Source organism: Anolis sagrei, chromosome 7 (assembly GCF_037176765.1).
Source record: "Anolis sagrei isolate rAnoSag1 chromosome 7, rAnoSag1.mat, whole genome shotgun sequence".
NCBI lineage: Eukaryota > Metazoa > Chordata > Lepidosauria > Squamata > Dactyloidae > Anolis > Anolis sagrei.
The window spans coordinates 38,675,147-38,692,971 of record NC_090027.1 but is presented as its reverse complement, the minus strand read 5'-3'; the positions used below and the strand labels follow the sequence as shown (position 1 = coordinate 38,692,971).

The 17,825-nt window shown below is 43.3% G+C and overlaps 1 protein-coding gene across 6 annotated transcripts in view; it reads right to left on the bottom strand.

Annotated features, from left to right (window-relative positions):
- The window catches only part of NECTIN1 (nectin cell adhesion molecule 1), a 266,551-nt gene that overhangs the window by 30,056 nt on the left and 218,670 nt on the right, over nucleotides 1-17,825 (bottom strand). For all 6 annotated transcript variants that reach the window (XM_060787775.2, XM_060787774.2, XM_060787778.2 and 3 more), the window contains 2 exons: nucleotides 3,198-3,345; nucleotides 2,013-2,103 (listed from right to left, as the gene is read on the bottom strand). In XM_060787775.2, coding sequence (XP_060643758.2) covers nucleotides 2,013-2,103; nucleotides 3,198-3,345 — 239 coding nt within the window. The remainder of the gene's footprint in view (nucleotides 1-2,012; nucleotides 2,104-3,197; nucleotides 3,346-17,825) is intronic.

Here is a 17,825-nt window from a genome sequence, read left to right as displayed (position 1 = left end):
AAGAAAGGCCAAAGAGGATTATGCTAAGCTGCTGAAATTAGCAAAGTAAAAGATCGGCAGATGAAGAGACAGAGACTGAAAAACCAAGCTTGGTGGACAAACAACAATCACCAAAACTCTCACCACGACTTTATGAATGATTGGTTAGTAAGCCCTAATAGCTAGATCTAGCAAATGGATGAAGAGCTGTAGAATGTAATGGAATATAAACAGTCCTTCCTTGCAAACTAAGTGATGGAGACCAATGGTGTCATCTTAGTTTCAGAATAGAATAGCCTTGTCTGTCTTCCCGTAACACCCATCTTACTATTTCCATAGGATACATTGTGGCTGGCTTTATTCTCTCATCCATCCATCCATCCATCCATCCATCCATCCATCCATCTATCTATCTATCTATCTATCTATCTATCTATCTATCTATCTATCTATCTATCTACATCAGAGTCTTCAGACTGGTGCAGATTAATTTGGACCAATTCTGAATACAAATCAAGCAAACTTGACCTAGTCTAGACTAGGTCCACATTGGTCTGAAGGACTTCAATTGGTCTTAGAATTAATCCAAATCAATTGCACCACCTCAGTAAAGACCTTCTATTTGGGCTGAGATTAAGTCTAGGCAATGCTAGTCTTTTCTGGCATTCATAGTAGGCTTGAACCCTCCATTTGTCTTAAACCCCATACCCTTATCTAGGCCTTATCTCATTCAATGGGAGTATACACTTCAACTCTGTCCACCAAGATATGTTCTTCAGGATGTCTTCTTTCAAGATGGGACCAAGAAGGAAAGTTGGTTCTTCAGCCAGAATAAGGAGAAATGATTCTTTGCCAAGGGGAGCGCTTCATGATTTGGATGGTGCATCAAGAACAAAATATGAGGGTTGAATGAAAAGTAATGGCTCCACCTTCGTTACTTGGGTTTGGAAGGGAATATTTTAATACATCAAACACAGAAATCATCCTTAGAATGTGCTCTTTAACTACCGCTATCCACCTTTCCATATAATCACCAGACAACTGGATACATTTCTGCCAACGATGAACAAGTCTTCTGAAGCCGTCACGGAAGAAGTCAACACTCTGTTTCCGCAACCAGTGTCTCACAGTTCTCGCATCATGCACAGATCTTCCGATGGCCAAGTAAAGCAATAATGTGACCCATCAACACAATCACCATAAACAGCTTGCATTATCTGATGAATCTCCTTTGGGGTGACACCTTCGGCTGTCAAGAATTCATGGACTGCATGTTGCTTAAGTTGCATTGACTGACAGTCTGCGCAGGGTTCCATACTTTGCACTTTAACAACACAACCATTCAATGCTATGGCTTCCCACCAAAATGGAACTGTAGAGGAGAGTCTACTGAACAAGCCAGTACCTGCCACATACCAGTACTGTCATCTGTTGAGTTATGATGGCGGAGGCATTACTTTTCATTCAACCCTTGTATTTGCCATACCGATCACAGGGAAATGGCAGATCACATAGAAGGTCCCAGGACCAATTTGAGGTATCACCAGTTAAAAATGGGACCAAATAGGAGGTGATGGAGGAAGTCTTCATTCTGTATGAGCCCTGGAAAGCTACTGATAACTAAATTAGATAATAGTAAGTTAGATGCATTAATAGTTTGATCTAAGAGGGCTTCCTAGAAAGAACAGAAAGAGAAAACAGTTGTGGAGAACTGGAAAGGACAGGAGATGCCACACTATTTTATTTCTCTCTTCCTTTACTTCTTCAAATAACATTATGAGTTTTGATGCAGTTTCTTCAGGAGGCTCAAGAGGTCAATGGATGACCACATAGTGACCCTTTCTCTAGAAGACTACTGGGAATTAAAATGTAGATGTCCTGAGACATGTCTCCATCCCATTGCATTCTACCCCTACCTCTTATCTGAAGCATTTCCCAAGTGATGTGGACAAAACAATCCCAATGAATGGCTAGGGGGGGAAAACCATGGCTACATCAGCCTGGGATGCAGAGGTCCAATGCCTGGGAGATACCTGGATATCTTCTGCCGTCAGGTGACTTTTCATGTCTTGCTTCCTCTTGGGAGGTGGGGGAGCAGGTTTGTGAGAGGGGGGAAGGTCCATCCTGTAGGAAGAGAGGTGGTCAGCTGGACAAACCACACAACATAGCCGCCTCCTAGGTATTGCTCTCCATGAAATCACTTATTTAGTTTGAAAGGCATCTTTCCTTTTGGCTAAAGTTGTTGGTTGGCTGCGTCTCAATGTTAAATAGCTGTGGAACGCAAGGACCCCAAAGAGGTAGAGGTATTTGATGGGATTCCTTCTCAAGAAATGTGCTATGGATTATCTGCCCTACTGACATCTTTTGCTTACTAAGAACATTGTAATACGTACCTATCAGGGATCAGGTGCAGTCACACAAGATTACAACTTACTGCTGGCTGATTTTAACTTTGAACCAATGTCTTCTCAAATGTATGTCCAAGATACTGACATACTTGACCTATACTACTATGCATATGGAAAGAAGATATGAGATTGTACATTTTCTCAATATTTTGGTGCACTTTAGAACTTCATTTGGAATAAAGTTCGATTGTTTTGCATGAAAAGACATGTTTGTGCAGAGGGCAGTATCCTTCCACAAATCAAATACAGTACAACCCCGTTATCCATGGACCTGACATCCACAATTTCACTTCTCCATGTTCCCAAGAATAAGCCTCCCCAGAAATGTTTGTGGTCCTTTCTAGCTCCTCCAGTGTCATTCTATGGATTGATTCCAGAATAGGCAAAATGTTGGGTTCTCTGTTATCCACAGTTTTGGGTTTCCACAAGGAGGCGTGGAACATATCCCTGTAGATATGGGGGTTGTGTTGCACACAAATTAGAGCAAAAATTGGTCCTTTCTGCAGAGAAAGCTAGATTTTTTTTTTCATGGAAATATTCTTTCTATAGAAAGTCCTGCAATTAAAAAAAGATCATAATGTGGTTATTGACCATTTCCTTGATGTAAATGCTAGTGAAGATGCCTTTGTTGCATCAAGGCAATTTTTCTCATTGGGGATGAGAAACACTGCAGGTATTATTTGCATCCCTATTCACTACACAGTGAACCCCTTATGCTGTTAGTATTTTTCTCTCCATAAAGTCTGAATAGATGGCTACTTTCCACTTTTTAAAGAGAGGTTATGGCAAGGCACATATGGTAATACTCACAAGTCATGGTCTGCTTCTGTGCGGCTCTTCTGCTGTCGCCGGTAGACAACAAAGACTATTGTGGCGACACCAACAATGAGGACGGCTGCAATCACCATGCCCAAGATGCCCAAGAGACCCCCTGCCCCTGCTCTGGGCAATGGCTTTTCTGCAATGGGAAAAAAGGAAGACGTTTCAAGCAAGAGGTGCAAGTCCCTACATAGGTCCTGTTCAGAAAGACCCTGTTCAGAAAGGAGAGATAAATGCTCATCATCACATCTCTTTTGCACAAATGTTTCATTCTGCAATCTCCAAAATAAAACATGGAATTATAGACAGATCAAAATCTTGCATCAGGGTGCAATTGGGCCAAACTTGGCACACAGAACTCCCATGGCCAACAGAAATTCCTGGAAATGTGAAAACTGTTGGAGTTTGGGGAAAATAGACCTTGACATTTGGTAGTTTGAGTTGCTGGGATTTATAGTTCATCTACAATCAAAGACCATTCTGAATTCCACCAATGATGGAATTGGGTCAAACTCAGCACACAGAACTCCCATGACCAACAGAAAATACTGGAAGGGTTTGGTGGGCATTAACTTTGAGTTTGGGAGTGGTAGTTCACCTACATCCAGGGAACACTGTGGACTCAAACAATGATGGATCTGGATCAAACTTGGAATGAATCCTCAATATGGCCTAATGTGAATGCTGGTGGAATTTGGGGAAAATAAACCTTGATATTTAGGAGTTGTAGTTGCTGGGATTTATAGTTCACCGACAATCAAAGGGCATTCTGAACCCCACCAATGATTGAATTGGACCAAACTTTTCACACAGAACCCCCATGACCAACAGAAAATACAGTGTTTCCTGATGGTCTTTGGAGACCCCTCCAACACCCCCTTGTGACCCTCCCCCAAGGGGTCCTGACCCCCAGGTTGAGAAACGGTGATATAAATAAACACAGGCAAACATTCAATGCCTTGTTACAATGTAATAAAATGAAACACAAACAACTCAGGCAAAGTTGAGTACCACTTTCCGGTTCTGGAAGTGGTACTCAACTCTGGCTCTGGGGGAGGTGTTCATCTCCATTTGCAAGTCGAGGAGCCCGTGTTGTTCATGGACACCTCCTGGTTGTGTGGCCAGCATGACTGCATGGAGCTTCTTTTTGCCTTCCCACCGAAGCAGTACCTATTGATCTACTCACATGTGTATGCTTTCAAACTGCTAGGTTGGCAGGAGCTAGGGCTAACAGTAGGTGCTCACCCCATCCCCCAGGGTTCCTGATCCCCAGGTTGAGAAACTCTGCTCTAAAAAGAGACTCAAAGCACCTCACAATGACACTAATACGATATAATTTAAAACCTAAACATATACATACACTAAAATAGAATTAAACGTGAGCCGTATTAAAAATAAAGAGTTACAGGCCTTAAAACAATTTTTTCTAGAAGTTACTGCATCCCACTTGTGGTTTGTATTTTCCAGAATCCTCCAGTCAGCTCTAGCTGGTGGATACTGGGAGTTGCAGTCCAAAAAAGCCACTTTCCCAAGCTCTGTTGCCACACAGCAAGGAGCTCACTCAAGAGCTGCTTCGATAATGTACTTGCTCAGCTGAAGAGGTTTTAAGCAAATCGGCTGCCTTTCCTCATTTTTAATGGATATGTTTTATTCCCCTCAAATGGCTTTTAATTCTATGGGTCCTTTTATTTTGTGTGTTTTCACTCCTGCGAGCTTTTATCTCCATAATTCCCACGGCTGGGACAGAGGCGGGATGTAAATTAATAACAATAATTTTATTTTTTATTTCATTTGCGGCGTTTTAGTGATTACCTCGTGACCCACCGGGACCTGTTGCGGCAACAACAATAACCAACAACAAGATTAAAAAAACATTTTTATTGGATTTTTAAAGGTATAATTACTCCCACCTCCAAATGGCAGAAACGAGAAAGGAGAAAAAAAAGAGAAAAAATAAATGTCTTTGATGTTTGTAGACACAGGTGTTTATTTAGATTATTTCCTGGAGACATGGGATTGAGCAAAAATGGTCGATGTGCCCAGATTCTTGCTAAAAGACTTGTACTGCAAAGCTGGAAAGATATACATTCCCCATCTATTGTTCAACGATCAGAACATCTCACAGCTTTAGCGGCTCAGGAGCGTAGCTTTTATAGACTCCAGCTTCTAGGAAACGGCGTCCTGTTAGTAAGTTACAATGCTGTAAGTCTTCCTTACTGTATTGTGTTTCACCTGTTCAGGCATTGCGTGGACTGGGATTTCGTTTTGACCGGAGAGCAGTCACAAATCTTTTCCCCAAACCCACCTTGGATAAACCCTATAGTTTGCTTTCACCTTCTGCCAAGCCTTGGAGAGGAGGGCTATTTTCCTCCTCAATGAATTGACGCAAGCAACATAAAAGAAGTTGGGAGCAGAGTCTGGTCAGGTAGATTGACACCCCAGTTTTATCTCTTCGTTCCAGCTTGGACATTGGCCCACTCATCCCACCCTTTAACAGTGTAACATGATAGTAGGGGGTTGCTTTGGAGCCAGAAAGGAATCCCCCCCCCTTTTTAATGTTGGGTTTTTTGCCTAACCTACACTGTTGAGGTTTTTTGTGAAATTGGCATTGGGTGCTGCCTTAAATAGTAGGGCTGGGCGGTTTCGTTTCGTAATTTAGTAATTCGTTAAAAATTCGTTATTTTTTTTGATAACGAAGCGATAATGAACCATTCAGGAGCAACTAAAAAACGAAACGAATTTTTAAATTCGTTTCGTAATTGTTTCGAATTCGTTTTGTATTCATTTCGTTATCGTTTTGAAATCGTTTCGTTATTATTTCCGCATGTCTGGGGCAAGTTTTATAGTTGTTGTTTGTTTAATCAGTGAAAAAAAATTATAAATATCACACCAACAGTCAACAACAGAGGGAGAGGGAAGCTTCAGAAGTTCCCCCTGTCCCATTTGGAGGTTTTTTAGCGTATTGCGCGGTCGCATCCGCCATTAACGAATCGATTCGTTATTGTTTCGAAATTGTTTCGTAATTGTTTTGTATTGTTTTGTAATTTACAAAATTTTGTAAATATCAAACTTTTTAAAAGAAAAATTTCGGAATTCTTTTAAATAACGAAACGCAAAAAACCCCTAAAAACGAATTGAATTTAGAAACAAATTTTCCCGTGGTTGGACAGCCCTATTAAATAGGTTTTCATTAGGGAATGGGGATGTAATTTAACATCTTGGTGTGCACCCTATACGGCTCTGGCCCAATGTACTTGTCTGAACGTATCTCCTTCTATGTCTCACCTCGGAGTTTAAGATCTTCAGGGAAGGCCCTGCTCTCGGCCCTACCTCTATCACAAGTGAGGCTGGTGGGGACGAGGGACAGGGCCTTCTCGGTGGTGGCCACTCACCTGTGGAATTCACTCCCCAGGGAAATTAGGTCATCAACATCCCTCTTCTCCTTCAGAAGGAAGCTGGAAACATGGATATGGGACCAGGCCACTAGATTGGCTTTTAATTGTTATTGTTTTAATTGATTGTTTTAACTATTGTGGTTATTACTGTTATGTAATTTATCTGTTGAATTGTTGGCATCGAATTGTGCCGGTTGTAAGCCGCCCTGAGTCCCCCCTCAGGGGTTGAGAAGGGCAGGGTAGAAGTGCCCGAAATAAATAAATAAATAAATAAATAAATAAATAAATATGGCACCCATTTTGGTGAAGACCAGGAATGGGAACCCCCACCTGTAAGCTCGCTCAGCTGAAGTGGGGGCAAACAGAAATGGCCTCAGAGTTCTGATCCTAGAATGATTTTTCACTCCGACAGATAGCAAGCTATTTAACTTCAGTAGACTGAAAGCTAAAACCAAAGTCACAACAACATCTGTTATAGAACTCCAATATGCTGATGACAATGTAGTCTGGGCGCATTCAAAAGAAGACCTACAAAACACTCAAAACGCCTTTGCAGAAGCATACAGGAAGCTCGGTCTCTCATTGAACATTGAGAAAACCAAAGTGCTCTTCCAGAAGCCACCAGCCAATCCCTCTACAATGCCAGAAATACAGCTTAATGTTGACCATTTCCGCTCCCTTGGCAGCCACCTCTTCACCAAAGTCAACATTGAGACTGAAATACAACAATGCCTGAGCAGTGCAGCATTTTTACAAATGAAGCAGAGAATGTTTGAGGATCAGGACATCCATAGAGATACCAAGGTTATCAAGGTAATAAAGCTTTTGTTCTCCCAACACTGCTATACGCCTGTCTACAGATGTCATGCTCAACTCCTGGAATGATTCCATCAGTGTTGCCTCCAAAAATCCTGCAAATCTCTTGGGTAAATAGGCAGACAAATGTCAGTGTGTTGGAAGAAGCAAAGACCACCAGCATTGAAGCGATGCCCCTACACCATCAACTCCGCTGGACTCACCACGTTGTTTGAATGCCCAATCAAAGTCTCCCAAAGCAGTTACTCTACTCTCAACTCAAGAAAGGGAAACCTAATGTTGGTGGACAGGAAAAGAGATTGAAAGATGGGCTTAAAGCCAACCTTAAAATCTCTGGCATAGACACTAAGAACTGGGAAGCCCTGGCCCTTGAGCACCATAGCTGGAGGTCAGCTATGACCAGCTGTGGAATTTGAAGAGGCACAAATGGAGGGTAAAAGGGAGAAATGTGCCAAGATGGAGGTGCATCAAGCCAACCCTGACAGGGACTGCCTTCCACCTGGAAACCAATGGAAGAACATGTGGGTCAAGAATAGGTCTCCACAGCCACCTCCGTATCCACTGTCAAGACACTATACCTGGAGGGCCATCATCCTCGGGCTACAAGGGATCACCTAAGTCAGTGGTTCTCAATCTCGGGTCCCCAGATGTAAACTGGCTGGGATTTCTGGGAGTTGTAGGCCAAAACACCCGGGGACCCACAGGTTGAGAACCACTGACCTAAGTAATGTACATAAGTAAGTAAGAATCCTGGAAGTCTTACAACTGGGGGTTTGCATTCTCTATACCAGGGATCCACAAACTTTTTAAACAGAGGGCCAGGTCACAGTCCCTCAAACTATTGGAGGGCCGGATTTTCATTTGAAAAAAGCATGCTTTTGACTGAGGATAGGATTGTTGTTGTTGTTGTGTGCTTTCAAGTCATTTCAGACTTAGATTGACCCTGAGCGAGGGCTGGGTAAATGACCTTGGAGGGCCATATCCGGCTCCTGAGCCGTAGTTTGAGGACCCCTGCTCTATATAGTTTCCTAAGATTTACCCTGGTCACGACTCAGGTGAGTTATGCCTCAACTCAGGTGTCTTGCTCAAGTCAGCCAAGGAGTGGGTCTGAGATGGCTACTGCCTTGGCTTACACAACTAAATTCAAATTGTTGTTGTTGTTGTTGTTGTTGTTGTTGTTGTTGTTGTTGTGTGCTTTCAAGTCATTTCAGACTTAGATTGACCTTGAACGAGGGCCGGGTAAATGACCTTGGAGGGCTGTATCCAACCCCTGCTCTACACAGTTTCCCAAGAGTTACCCTGGTTACGACTCAGGTGAGTTATGCCTCAACTCAGGTGTCTTGCCCAAGTCAGCCAAGGAGTGGGTCTGAGTTGGCTACTGCCTTGGCTTACACAACTAAATTCAAACCCCCACTTTTGCTGATTACAGTTCATGAAGAAAGTTTAAATAGGTAACAATTCAAAAAAGTTTCCCATAGTTATCCCAACTCAGTTGTCCTGTCTCATTATTTCATTGTGGGTGGGCAAAGAGTGTCTATATGTGACTCCAACTCCCATGTATGGTGGCTCAGTGACTTTCATAGGGCTTTCTTAGACAAGAAATGCTCAGAGGTAGTTTGGCCAGTTCAGTCAAATACATGACATGGACTTTTCAACAACTCCAAAATGTTTGGCTGGGGGGGGGGGGGAGCACAGCTGAAAGGTAGGATTTGGGGGGAATAGCCTTGGAAGATATAGCTATGGGGATGCAGGGTGCATCTACACTGTAGAATTAATGCAGTTTGACTCCATTTTAACTGTCATAGCACACTGCTGTGGAAGAATGGGAGGTGTGGTTTGGTGAGACACCAGCACTCTTGGGCAGAAAAGGCTAAGACCTTGTAAATATGTGACTCCCACTATTCATAGCCTAGAGCCATGGCACTTAAGGTGGAATCAGCCTGCATTACTTCTACACTCTTGATGCACCCATAGCTATGTGATAGATATGTCTCTGTATGTAGGATCAATATGTTTTTGGAAATAAAACCCCTAGTATTAATGTTCATGCCAACCTATGCTCATGACCTATGTCTTCTTAGCCTTTTCTCCAGCTCTCCAAGGTATACCCGTGCTATTTAACTCACACCTGCCAGGCCCAACCATCCTACAGCCATTCAAAACAGCTGTACATCTTCATCTTGCCAGGCTGTCATCTGTGCAGGCTTTGCCTGTCTTTGCAGACTTGTTTTATTCTTCTGGCCTTGATATATTCTCCTGTCCTTTTTATAAAAAGCGGAAAGCTGTCTTCCTGGTGATTAATGGGTCCTTCTGGACCTTGATCACAGGGCAACACTTTGTCCAGAGATGGAATAGATGATGGATTAGTTTGAGGAATGCCTAATTTGTACACTACTTGGGAGACCAAGGTTAGAGTCTCCATTAAGCCATGGAAAGCCACTGAGTGACCTTGGGCAAGTCATGCTCTCTCCACCTCAAAGGAAGGCAAGGGCAGACTCCTTTTCTCAGAACAAAATCTGGAAAGAAAATCCCATTATTGGTCTCAATAAGACAGTGTTTCTCAACACTGGGGGGAGGGTCATGAGGGGGTTTCAGGGGGTCTCCAAAGACCATTAGAAAACATATATTTCTGATGGTCTTAGGAACCCCTTTGGCAGAGAAGGCTGAAGATCTCTCCGCCTATCCTTCTCTTCCTTTTTGGAAACAGACAACAAATACTCTCACCAAAAGCCCTCCTCTGCTGTGATTGGCTGGCCTCTCAGCCAAGGGGAGGGTTGTTTCTAAGACTCCATGCAAGAAGGGGAGAGCAGGCGTGTTCAGTGCATAGCAGCATGATGTGCATGTGCAGGCGACGGAGAGCGTGTGAGGTTGGAGACTCCAAGTGGGAAGGGGAGAGCAGGCATGCTCAGTGCATTGCAGCATGATGTGCATGTGCAGGCAAGGGAGAGCGTGTGAGGCTGGAGACTCCAAGCAGGAAGGGGAGAGAAGGCAGCATGATGTGTATGTGCAGGTGAAGGATAGGCAGCATCATGGCAGCATGATGTGCATGTGCAGGTGAAGGAGAGCGTGTGAGGCTAGAGACACCAAGCAGGAAGGGAGAGCAGGCATGCTTGGCTCATGACAACATGGTGCGTGTGTGCTGGCGAGGGAGAGCGTGTGAGGCTGGAGACTCCAAGTGGGAAGGGGAGAGTAGGCGTGCTCGGCGCATGGCAGCATAGTGCATATGTGCATGCAAGGCTGGAGGGAGGCTCATGCCCTTCAAGGCATTGGGGCTCTGTGTGCCAAGTTTGGGCCAAGTCTAACATTGGTGGGATTCAGAATGCTTTCTGATTGTAGGTGAACTATATATCCTAGCAACTACAACTCCCAAATGTCAAGGTCTATCTTCCCCAGACTCCACCAGTGTTCCCATTTGGGCATATTGAGTCTCCATGCCAAGTTTGGTCCAGATCTATCATTATTTGAGTCCACAATGCTCTCTGGATGTAAGTGAACTATAACTTCAAAACTCAAGGTCAGTGCTCACCAAACCCTTCTAGTATTTCCTGTTGTTCATGGGAGTTCTGTGTGCCAAGATTGGCTCAATTCCATCATTGGTGGAGTTCAGAATGTTCTTTGATTGTAGGTTAACTATAAATCCCAGCAACTAAAACTCCCAAATGACAAAATCAATCCTCCCCCCAACTCCACTAGTATTCAAATTTGGGTGTATCGGGATTGTGCCAAATTTGGTCCAGTGAATGAATATACATCCTGCATATCAGATATTTACATTACGACTCATAACAGTAGCAAAATTACAGTTATGAAGTAGCAATGAAAATAATGTTATGTTTGGAGGTCACCACAACATGAGGAACTGGATTAAAGGGTCGTGGCATTAGGAAGTTTGAGAAACACTGCAGTAAGGGGATTGAGGAAAAGAGGGAGGAATTTTGCCTTTCCCAATTGGCTCAGCCAAAAGCAAAATGCCACTGATCCTCTCCTAGCTCGTGTGTCCTTCCTCAACAATCCCTTTTGCTATTTTGGCCACATTCAGATGCTGGTTGGTTAAATACATCTCATTCTGCAAAATGTTGGGAGGAATGGGTTTTCTGTATTGGAAAAGGTAATGCTCCCCCTCCTCCGCCAATTTGCTCTTGTAGCTACATCCCCATCGATGCTTAATCCTGGAGGGCACCACCAATCCAAAAATACATTCAGATAGAAAAATAAGCATAATTAAACATGAGTATATCTCCCCTTCTTGCAGCTCTTTACAATTCCGCACAATGCAGCACATTTTCCTTTCTTGCAGATAGACTCTGAGAACATGATCTTTTTAATCCTGGGAGAAACAGGAAGATGGGCCAGAGGGGATTCAATGGAAAGGGGGTGGTGATGGTGTGTAGCTGCCCTTTGCGGTGCCAGCTTTGGGATGGCAATAGCAGCTGGACAGAGGCCGAGGAATGACCCCCGGACATGAGGATGGCTTCCCCTCAAAGCCTGGCAAATCTCAGGGCATGGAGAGGGGCCTGCTTGATGGGAACGGGCTTTGAAACCGATGATAAAAGGATTTAATTTGCTCTACCTTCCAAGCTAATTAAAGTTGAAAACCAGCTAATTGGTACTTTGTACTTCCAGCTCCAGTGGTGATGAAAGGGAAAGATAATTGGAGGAGAGGGGAGGGGGGGGGAAGCGTATGAAAAGGCAAGGTGGGAGCGCAGAGGCCAAAGGGATCCAATCGCCGCGGCACACGGGGTGGAGCAAGGAAGGACGAGACCAACAACAAAGCACAGTCGAGCGTAATATCTCCGAAGCAGGAGGAAGGATACGTCAAGACATGAACACAGAGCATCTTCTCAGCCCCTGAACATTGGCAAAGGAACATGAAGCCGCAGGTCGTGGTACAAAGCCAAAGAAAGCTAACAGCTTTCGTGCGGTCTCACAACATGAATCTACACATGGTTCCTTCGCCATGGACAGAAAGAAGCCAATCCATTTAGCCACCTTGGCTTCCAGGGAGGGTTCAGGCCTTATCTAGACTCTTATATCCATCTTTCTTTACAGTCCATGGCCTCCCCAAACTCTTCACCAGCACCACATTTCCAGTTCTCTTCTTCTCATCTTGTGCCACTGTCAAGCTTTCACAACCCTAGCAGAGAAATGGGAAATAACAATGGCATTGAATAGCATGGTCTTCCCACTGCAGTCAGATTGCATGCCCTGTGATATATATATATATATATATATATATATATATATATATATATATATATATAGTCATGTCAGGAGCAACTTGAAAAAACTGCAAGTCACTTCTGGTGTGAGAGAATTGACCATCTGTAAGGACATTGCCCAGGGGATGCCCTGATGTTTTGATGTGTTACCATCCTTGTGGTAGGCTTCTCTCATGTCCCCACCTGGGGAGCTGGAGCTGATAGAGGGAGCTCATCCGTGCTCTCCCTGGATTCAAAGCTGCAACCTGTTGGTCTTCAGTCCTGCCAGCACAGGGGTTTAACCCACTGTGCCACCGCGGGCTCCTATGGCCTGTGATGCCAAAGGCCATGCTGTTGGTAGGGTACTCACATAAGCAAGGTTTTTGCTGCAGAGTCAAGGTGCTACTAAATAGCAGTGTCATTGAGGGGTGGCACTGGCAGAGGATGTCTCAGAGATAATAATGGCACCCTAAGCAGGACCACTATCTCAGTATGTTAGTACAGTCATCTCTCCACATTCTTGGGTTATGCATTTGTGGACTATTATATTTGCCACAACCTACATTACTGCCCTATATTCAATGGGGAAAAATATGCTTTCCCTTTGCATTACTAGATCCTCCTTGGAACAGATATAATAATAATAATAATAATAATAATAATAATAATAATAATAATAATAGAACTATGAGAAAGGAGATGGAGGGCCTGATTCTGCCAGGCCCAAGAACAAGCCATTAGAACCAATGCCATCAAAGCCAGAATTGAAAAGTCGTCGACAGATCCCAAATGTAGACTCTGCAAGGAAGCAGATGAAACAATAGATCACATCCTCAGTTGCTGCAAGAAGATTGCGCAGACAGACTACAAGCAGAGGCGTAACACTGTTGCTCAGATGATTCATTGGAACTTGTGCCACAAACACCATCTGCCTGCGACAAAGAACTGGTGGGATCACAAGCCAGAAAAACTTACTGAAAATGAACACGTAAAGCTACTCTGGGACTTCTCGATTCAGACAGACAGAGCTTTGGAGCACAACACTCATGATCTCACGATTGTGTTAAAAAACAAAGTGTGGATTGTCAATGTTGTAATCCCAGGTGACAGCAGGATTGAAAAGAAACAACTGGAAAAGCTGACACGATACGAGGATTTAAAGATCGAACTGCAAAGGCTCTGGCACAAACCAGTCAAGGTGGTCCCAGTGGTGACCAGCACACTGTGTGCAGTGCCTAAAGACCTTGGCCTGCACTTAAACACAATCGGCGCTGACAAAATTACCATCTGCCAGCTGCAAAAGGCCACCTTAATGGGATTTGCACGCATTATTTGCTGATACATCACACAGTCCTAGACACTTGCGAAGGGTCCGATGTTTGATCCAATATAACAGCCAGAAGAGTGTCTGCTGTGGACTCATCTTGTTGTGTTTCAAATAATCATAATAAGGACTGCCGATGTTGCAATCCTAGGTGACAACAGACTTGACGAGAAGCAACTGGGAAAGATATGAGGATATAAAGATCGAACTGCAAAGACTCTGGCACAAGCCAGTCAAGGAGATCCCAGTGGTGATCGACGCACTGGGTGCAATGCCTCAAGACCTCGGCCTGCACTTGAAAACAATTGCCACTGACAAAATTACCACCTGTCAGCTGCAAAAGACCACAAACTACTAGGATCCACACACATTATTTGCCAATATATCACTTGGGAAGTATTCTGATGTATGAGCAAACACAAAAGCCAGCATAGTGTTCTTGTTTGCTGTGTACTTATCTTGTTGTTATTTATTGAGTAGCGTTGAATCATTGTTGTTTTTAGACACTGTGAGTCCCTCCACGGAGATAGAGAAGAACAAAATATAAAAGTTCTAAATAAAATAAAATAAAATAATCACAATCATCCACATTTGTGGGTTTAACTTTTGTGAATTTGATTATTCATAGATTTGGTCTCTCTAGGTCTTCCAATGTGACATCATAATCACATTCCACTTGAATTTGACCATAGACTTATCCTGTAGGAACTAGAAATGCTTTGTTCTCTAAGGGTGAAAATACATCAGGTCTATATTTATGCTGTCCTCCCCCCCCCCCACACACACACTCACTTTTGATGGGATTCCCACTCCCTAACAACTGCAAAAGATAAGGGCAGACTGTAGTTGTTAGTACTGTATTGACAGAGGCACCAATAAATCACATTTGAATATCTTTGTTTTGCGATGGGACGCTGCTTGTGTTTTGCCTAATAGTAGTCATGTTCCTAGACATAAGAATCAGGAAGGTACTTTTTTCTTCACCGATCTTTGTACACTTTGGGGCTACACATCTTTCTTCTCTATCACAAAAGCACCCCAAGACATCATTCAGTCTCCTACCCCCAGACTTTCCCCAAGCCCCCCGTTGAGCCTCATATGCATGACTGGTGTCAACCTCAATGTAAGCTGCCAATGGTTATCACAATGCAAGGCCATTCTCTCCCCCTCCATGTCCTCCTTCCCCTCCTCTTTTCCTCCGGCTGTGTCACTCTCTGTCTCTCTCCCTCTAAACTACATTATCTCATAAATAATATTTCGGCTTTGAGACAGTTCACTTAACCGCTGGGCCTAAGCAGACATACAGAGTGATGCGATACAGTCCTGTTGACAACATTAGATATTGTAGCAAGGAAGGAGATAGCAATGGACCTGGGGCTGTGGGGGATCAGTAGTGTTGGGGGGAGGTTTCTCTATGGATGGGGACTTTGGGGTGATGGATGAATCCCCTAAAGATCTCCTGTAAAGTAAGGAGCAATGCGCAGAAAATGCCATCCTCTTGTAAAGCCTTTGCATCACATCAAGAACTTTGAGTAGAAAGATGGATGGATTGAAGGAAGGAAGGAAGGAAAGAAGGAAAAAAGGAAGGAGTCAACACTTTTTGCTGAACTTTAAGGTGAAAGAAAGACACAGCAACTTCAAATTTTAATCTCAACTAACTTTAAAGGAGCTATCCAAAGTGCTGAACCCCATCTATACTATCTCACCTTGCTATCTAGGGCAGTTATAAGAGCAATAAACCCCATGGGTTTGGCCTACAACTGTCAACATTGCAGAGTTCTTTAGGTTGAAATGATTATAATGACAGAATGTAATGTTTTGGGAATGCTAGTCCTGAAAAATAACATTTGTTCCAAGCTCTGTTTCTCATCACAGTACTATTGAAGGTAATGTAACTGAGCTCCGAGAAAGCAATCTTAAATGGGGTTCAGTCCAATAAGTAGATTAAGCATAAATGTTCTGATAGATTGGAGCAAAAATACATTTAGTCCAATCTTCTGCTTTCCGCAGGGCTTAGCTGGGCATCTCCAAAAGGCCTCTGTGCCCATCAATGGGAGAAAACAGGCACAGGATGGTTAAACTGCTGAGCTGCTGAACTTGGCAGCAGAAATTCAGCAGTTCAAATCCAGGGAGCAGGGTGAGCTCCCTCTGTTAGCCCCAGTTTCTGCCAACCTAGCAGTTTGAAAGCAGACAAATGTGAGTAGATGAATAGGTACCACTCTGGTGGGAAGGTAATAGCACTCATGCAGTCATGCCAGCCACATGACCTTATAGGTATCTATGGACAAAGCCGGCTCTTCGACTTAGAAAGGGAGATGAGCACCACTGCGCAGAGTTGGACACAACTAGACTTAATGTCAAGGGGAAACCTTTACTTTTACTTTAGGTCCTCCAGCATGATTTTATGGTGAGCTTCTGGGGGAAGCTGACATAAAATTGCACTGGAGGATCTAGAAATGCCTAGAGAAGTGTTCTGAAAAAAAATAACAAGCCTATATTCATGGGTTTTCCACTTTCACTGGGGTTCTGCACCCTTAACCCCTGAAAAAATTGAGGACCTATTGTAGTTGTATTGCACAGAAGGAGACAGCATTAAATCTTATCCGAATATCTTTCACCATGACAAGCTTATGATGGGTTTCCAAGACTGAGCGAGGATTTCTTGTAGTCCAACATTTAAACCAATTCTTCTATATAGGGTTGCCAGAGTGAAAACATATTGAACAGTTGAGTTAGAAGATGGAATTTCAGCAGATGTTGTTGGTCACACAACCAGATCACCAGCAAGACCTGCTGAAATCCCTTCTTCTATACTTTTCAAGGCAGAGGAGCCCTCTCCAGTTCTTACCCAACGTAGGAATTTATGACGTGAATGATTTGCATCATCTCAATGCCTGCAATGGAAGACACTTGGGAACAGAAGGAATGTTTCATTGAGGAGCAAGAATTCCCATTTGAAGGGGCAATGTCCTCATACCCTTCCTAAGCCATAGATCTTTCTAGTCATCAGACTTTCCCAATGTTATGGGATCATTCAAGGCAGCGGTTTGCTGAGGTTGCCACTCAATTGCACATGGAATGCCCATTTGCTGTCATAATAGATGCGCTGCCATGTGGAGGGATCTCCCTCACCCCTTCCTCTCTGTTGGCTATTACATTCTCCTGTAAAAAGGTTGCTCCTGGTTTGACATTTCCAATTCTAGTGACAGCGATCTGGATCAGATTTACTGTCTTGCCCAATAAAATGGTGACGGCACCATTATTTCTGGTGCCGAAACACATAGAGAGAGGCAGAGTTATCCTAGCGCCTGAGACCCAGAAGGTGTGAAGGGGAAAGAAATCAAAGTTTCAGTCTGAAAGAAAAGAAAGGGGAATGGCAAGGAAGGTGGCTGGCTTCAAAGGGGACCTTTTAAAAATTCACAATTTTAATTGTGTTCCTTTTAAATGTCATCGTAACGGCAGCCGGCTGAGTCAAACTGTTCAAACCCGCGCATCAAACATTTTCGCCTAGTGCGTTATCAGGCAGGAGGAAGACACGAAAATGGTAATGTTATGTGTATATACTCGGAAGGGACTTGAAATCTTAAATAGACAGGGGAAAAATAGAGGAATAAGAGAGAGAAAATGAGAAGGATGGAAGAATTGTGGTTACACATATGCCATTACCTAATGTTAGTTTAAGGTTGGGACTAGGGATTCATACGAGTAAGTCATGCCTAGAAAGCAGGGGCTTTCAACCCTTCTCAGCCAAGCAAAACTTTATCATGGAGCTCCAAGATATGTTTATATATTATATATTATATAATATTTATTATATTATATTATATTATATTATATTATATTATATTATATTATATATTATATAATATATACTAGCTGTAACTGC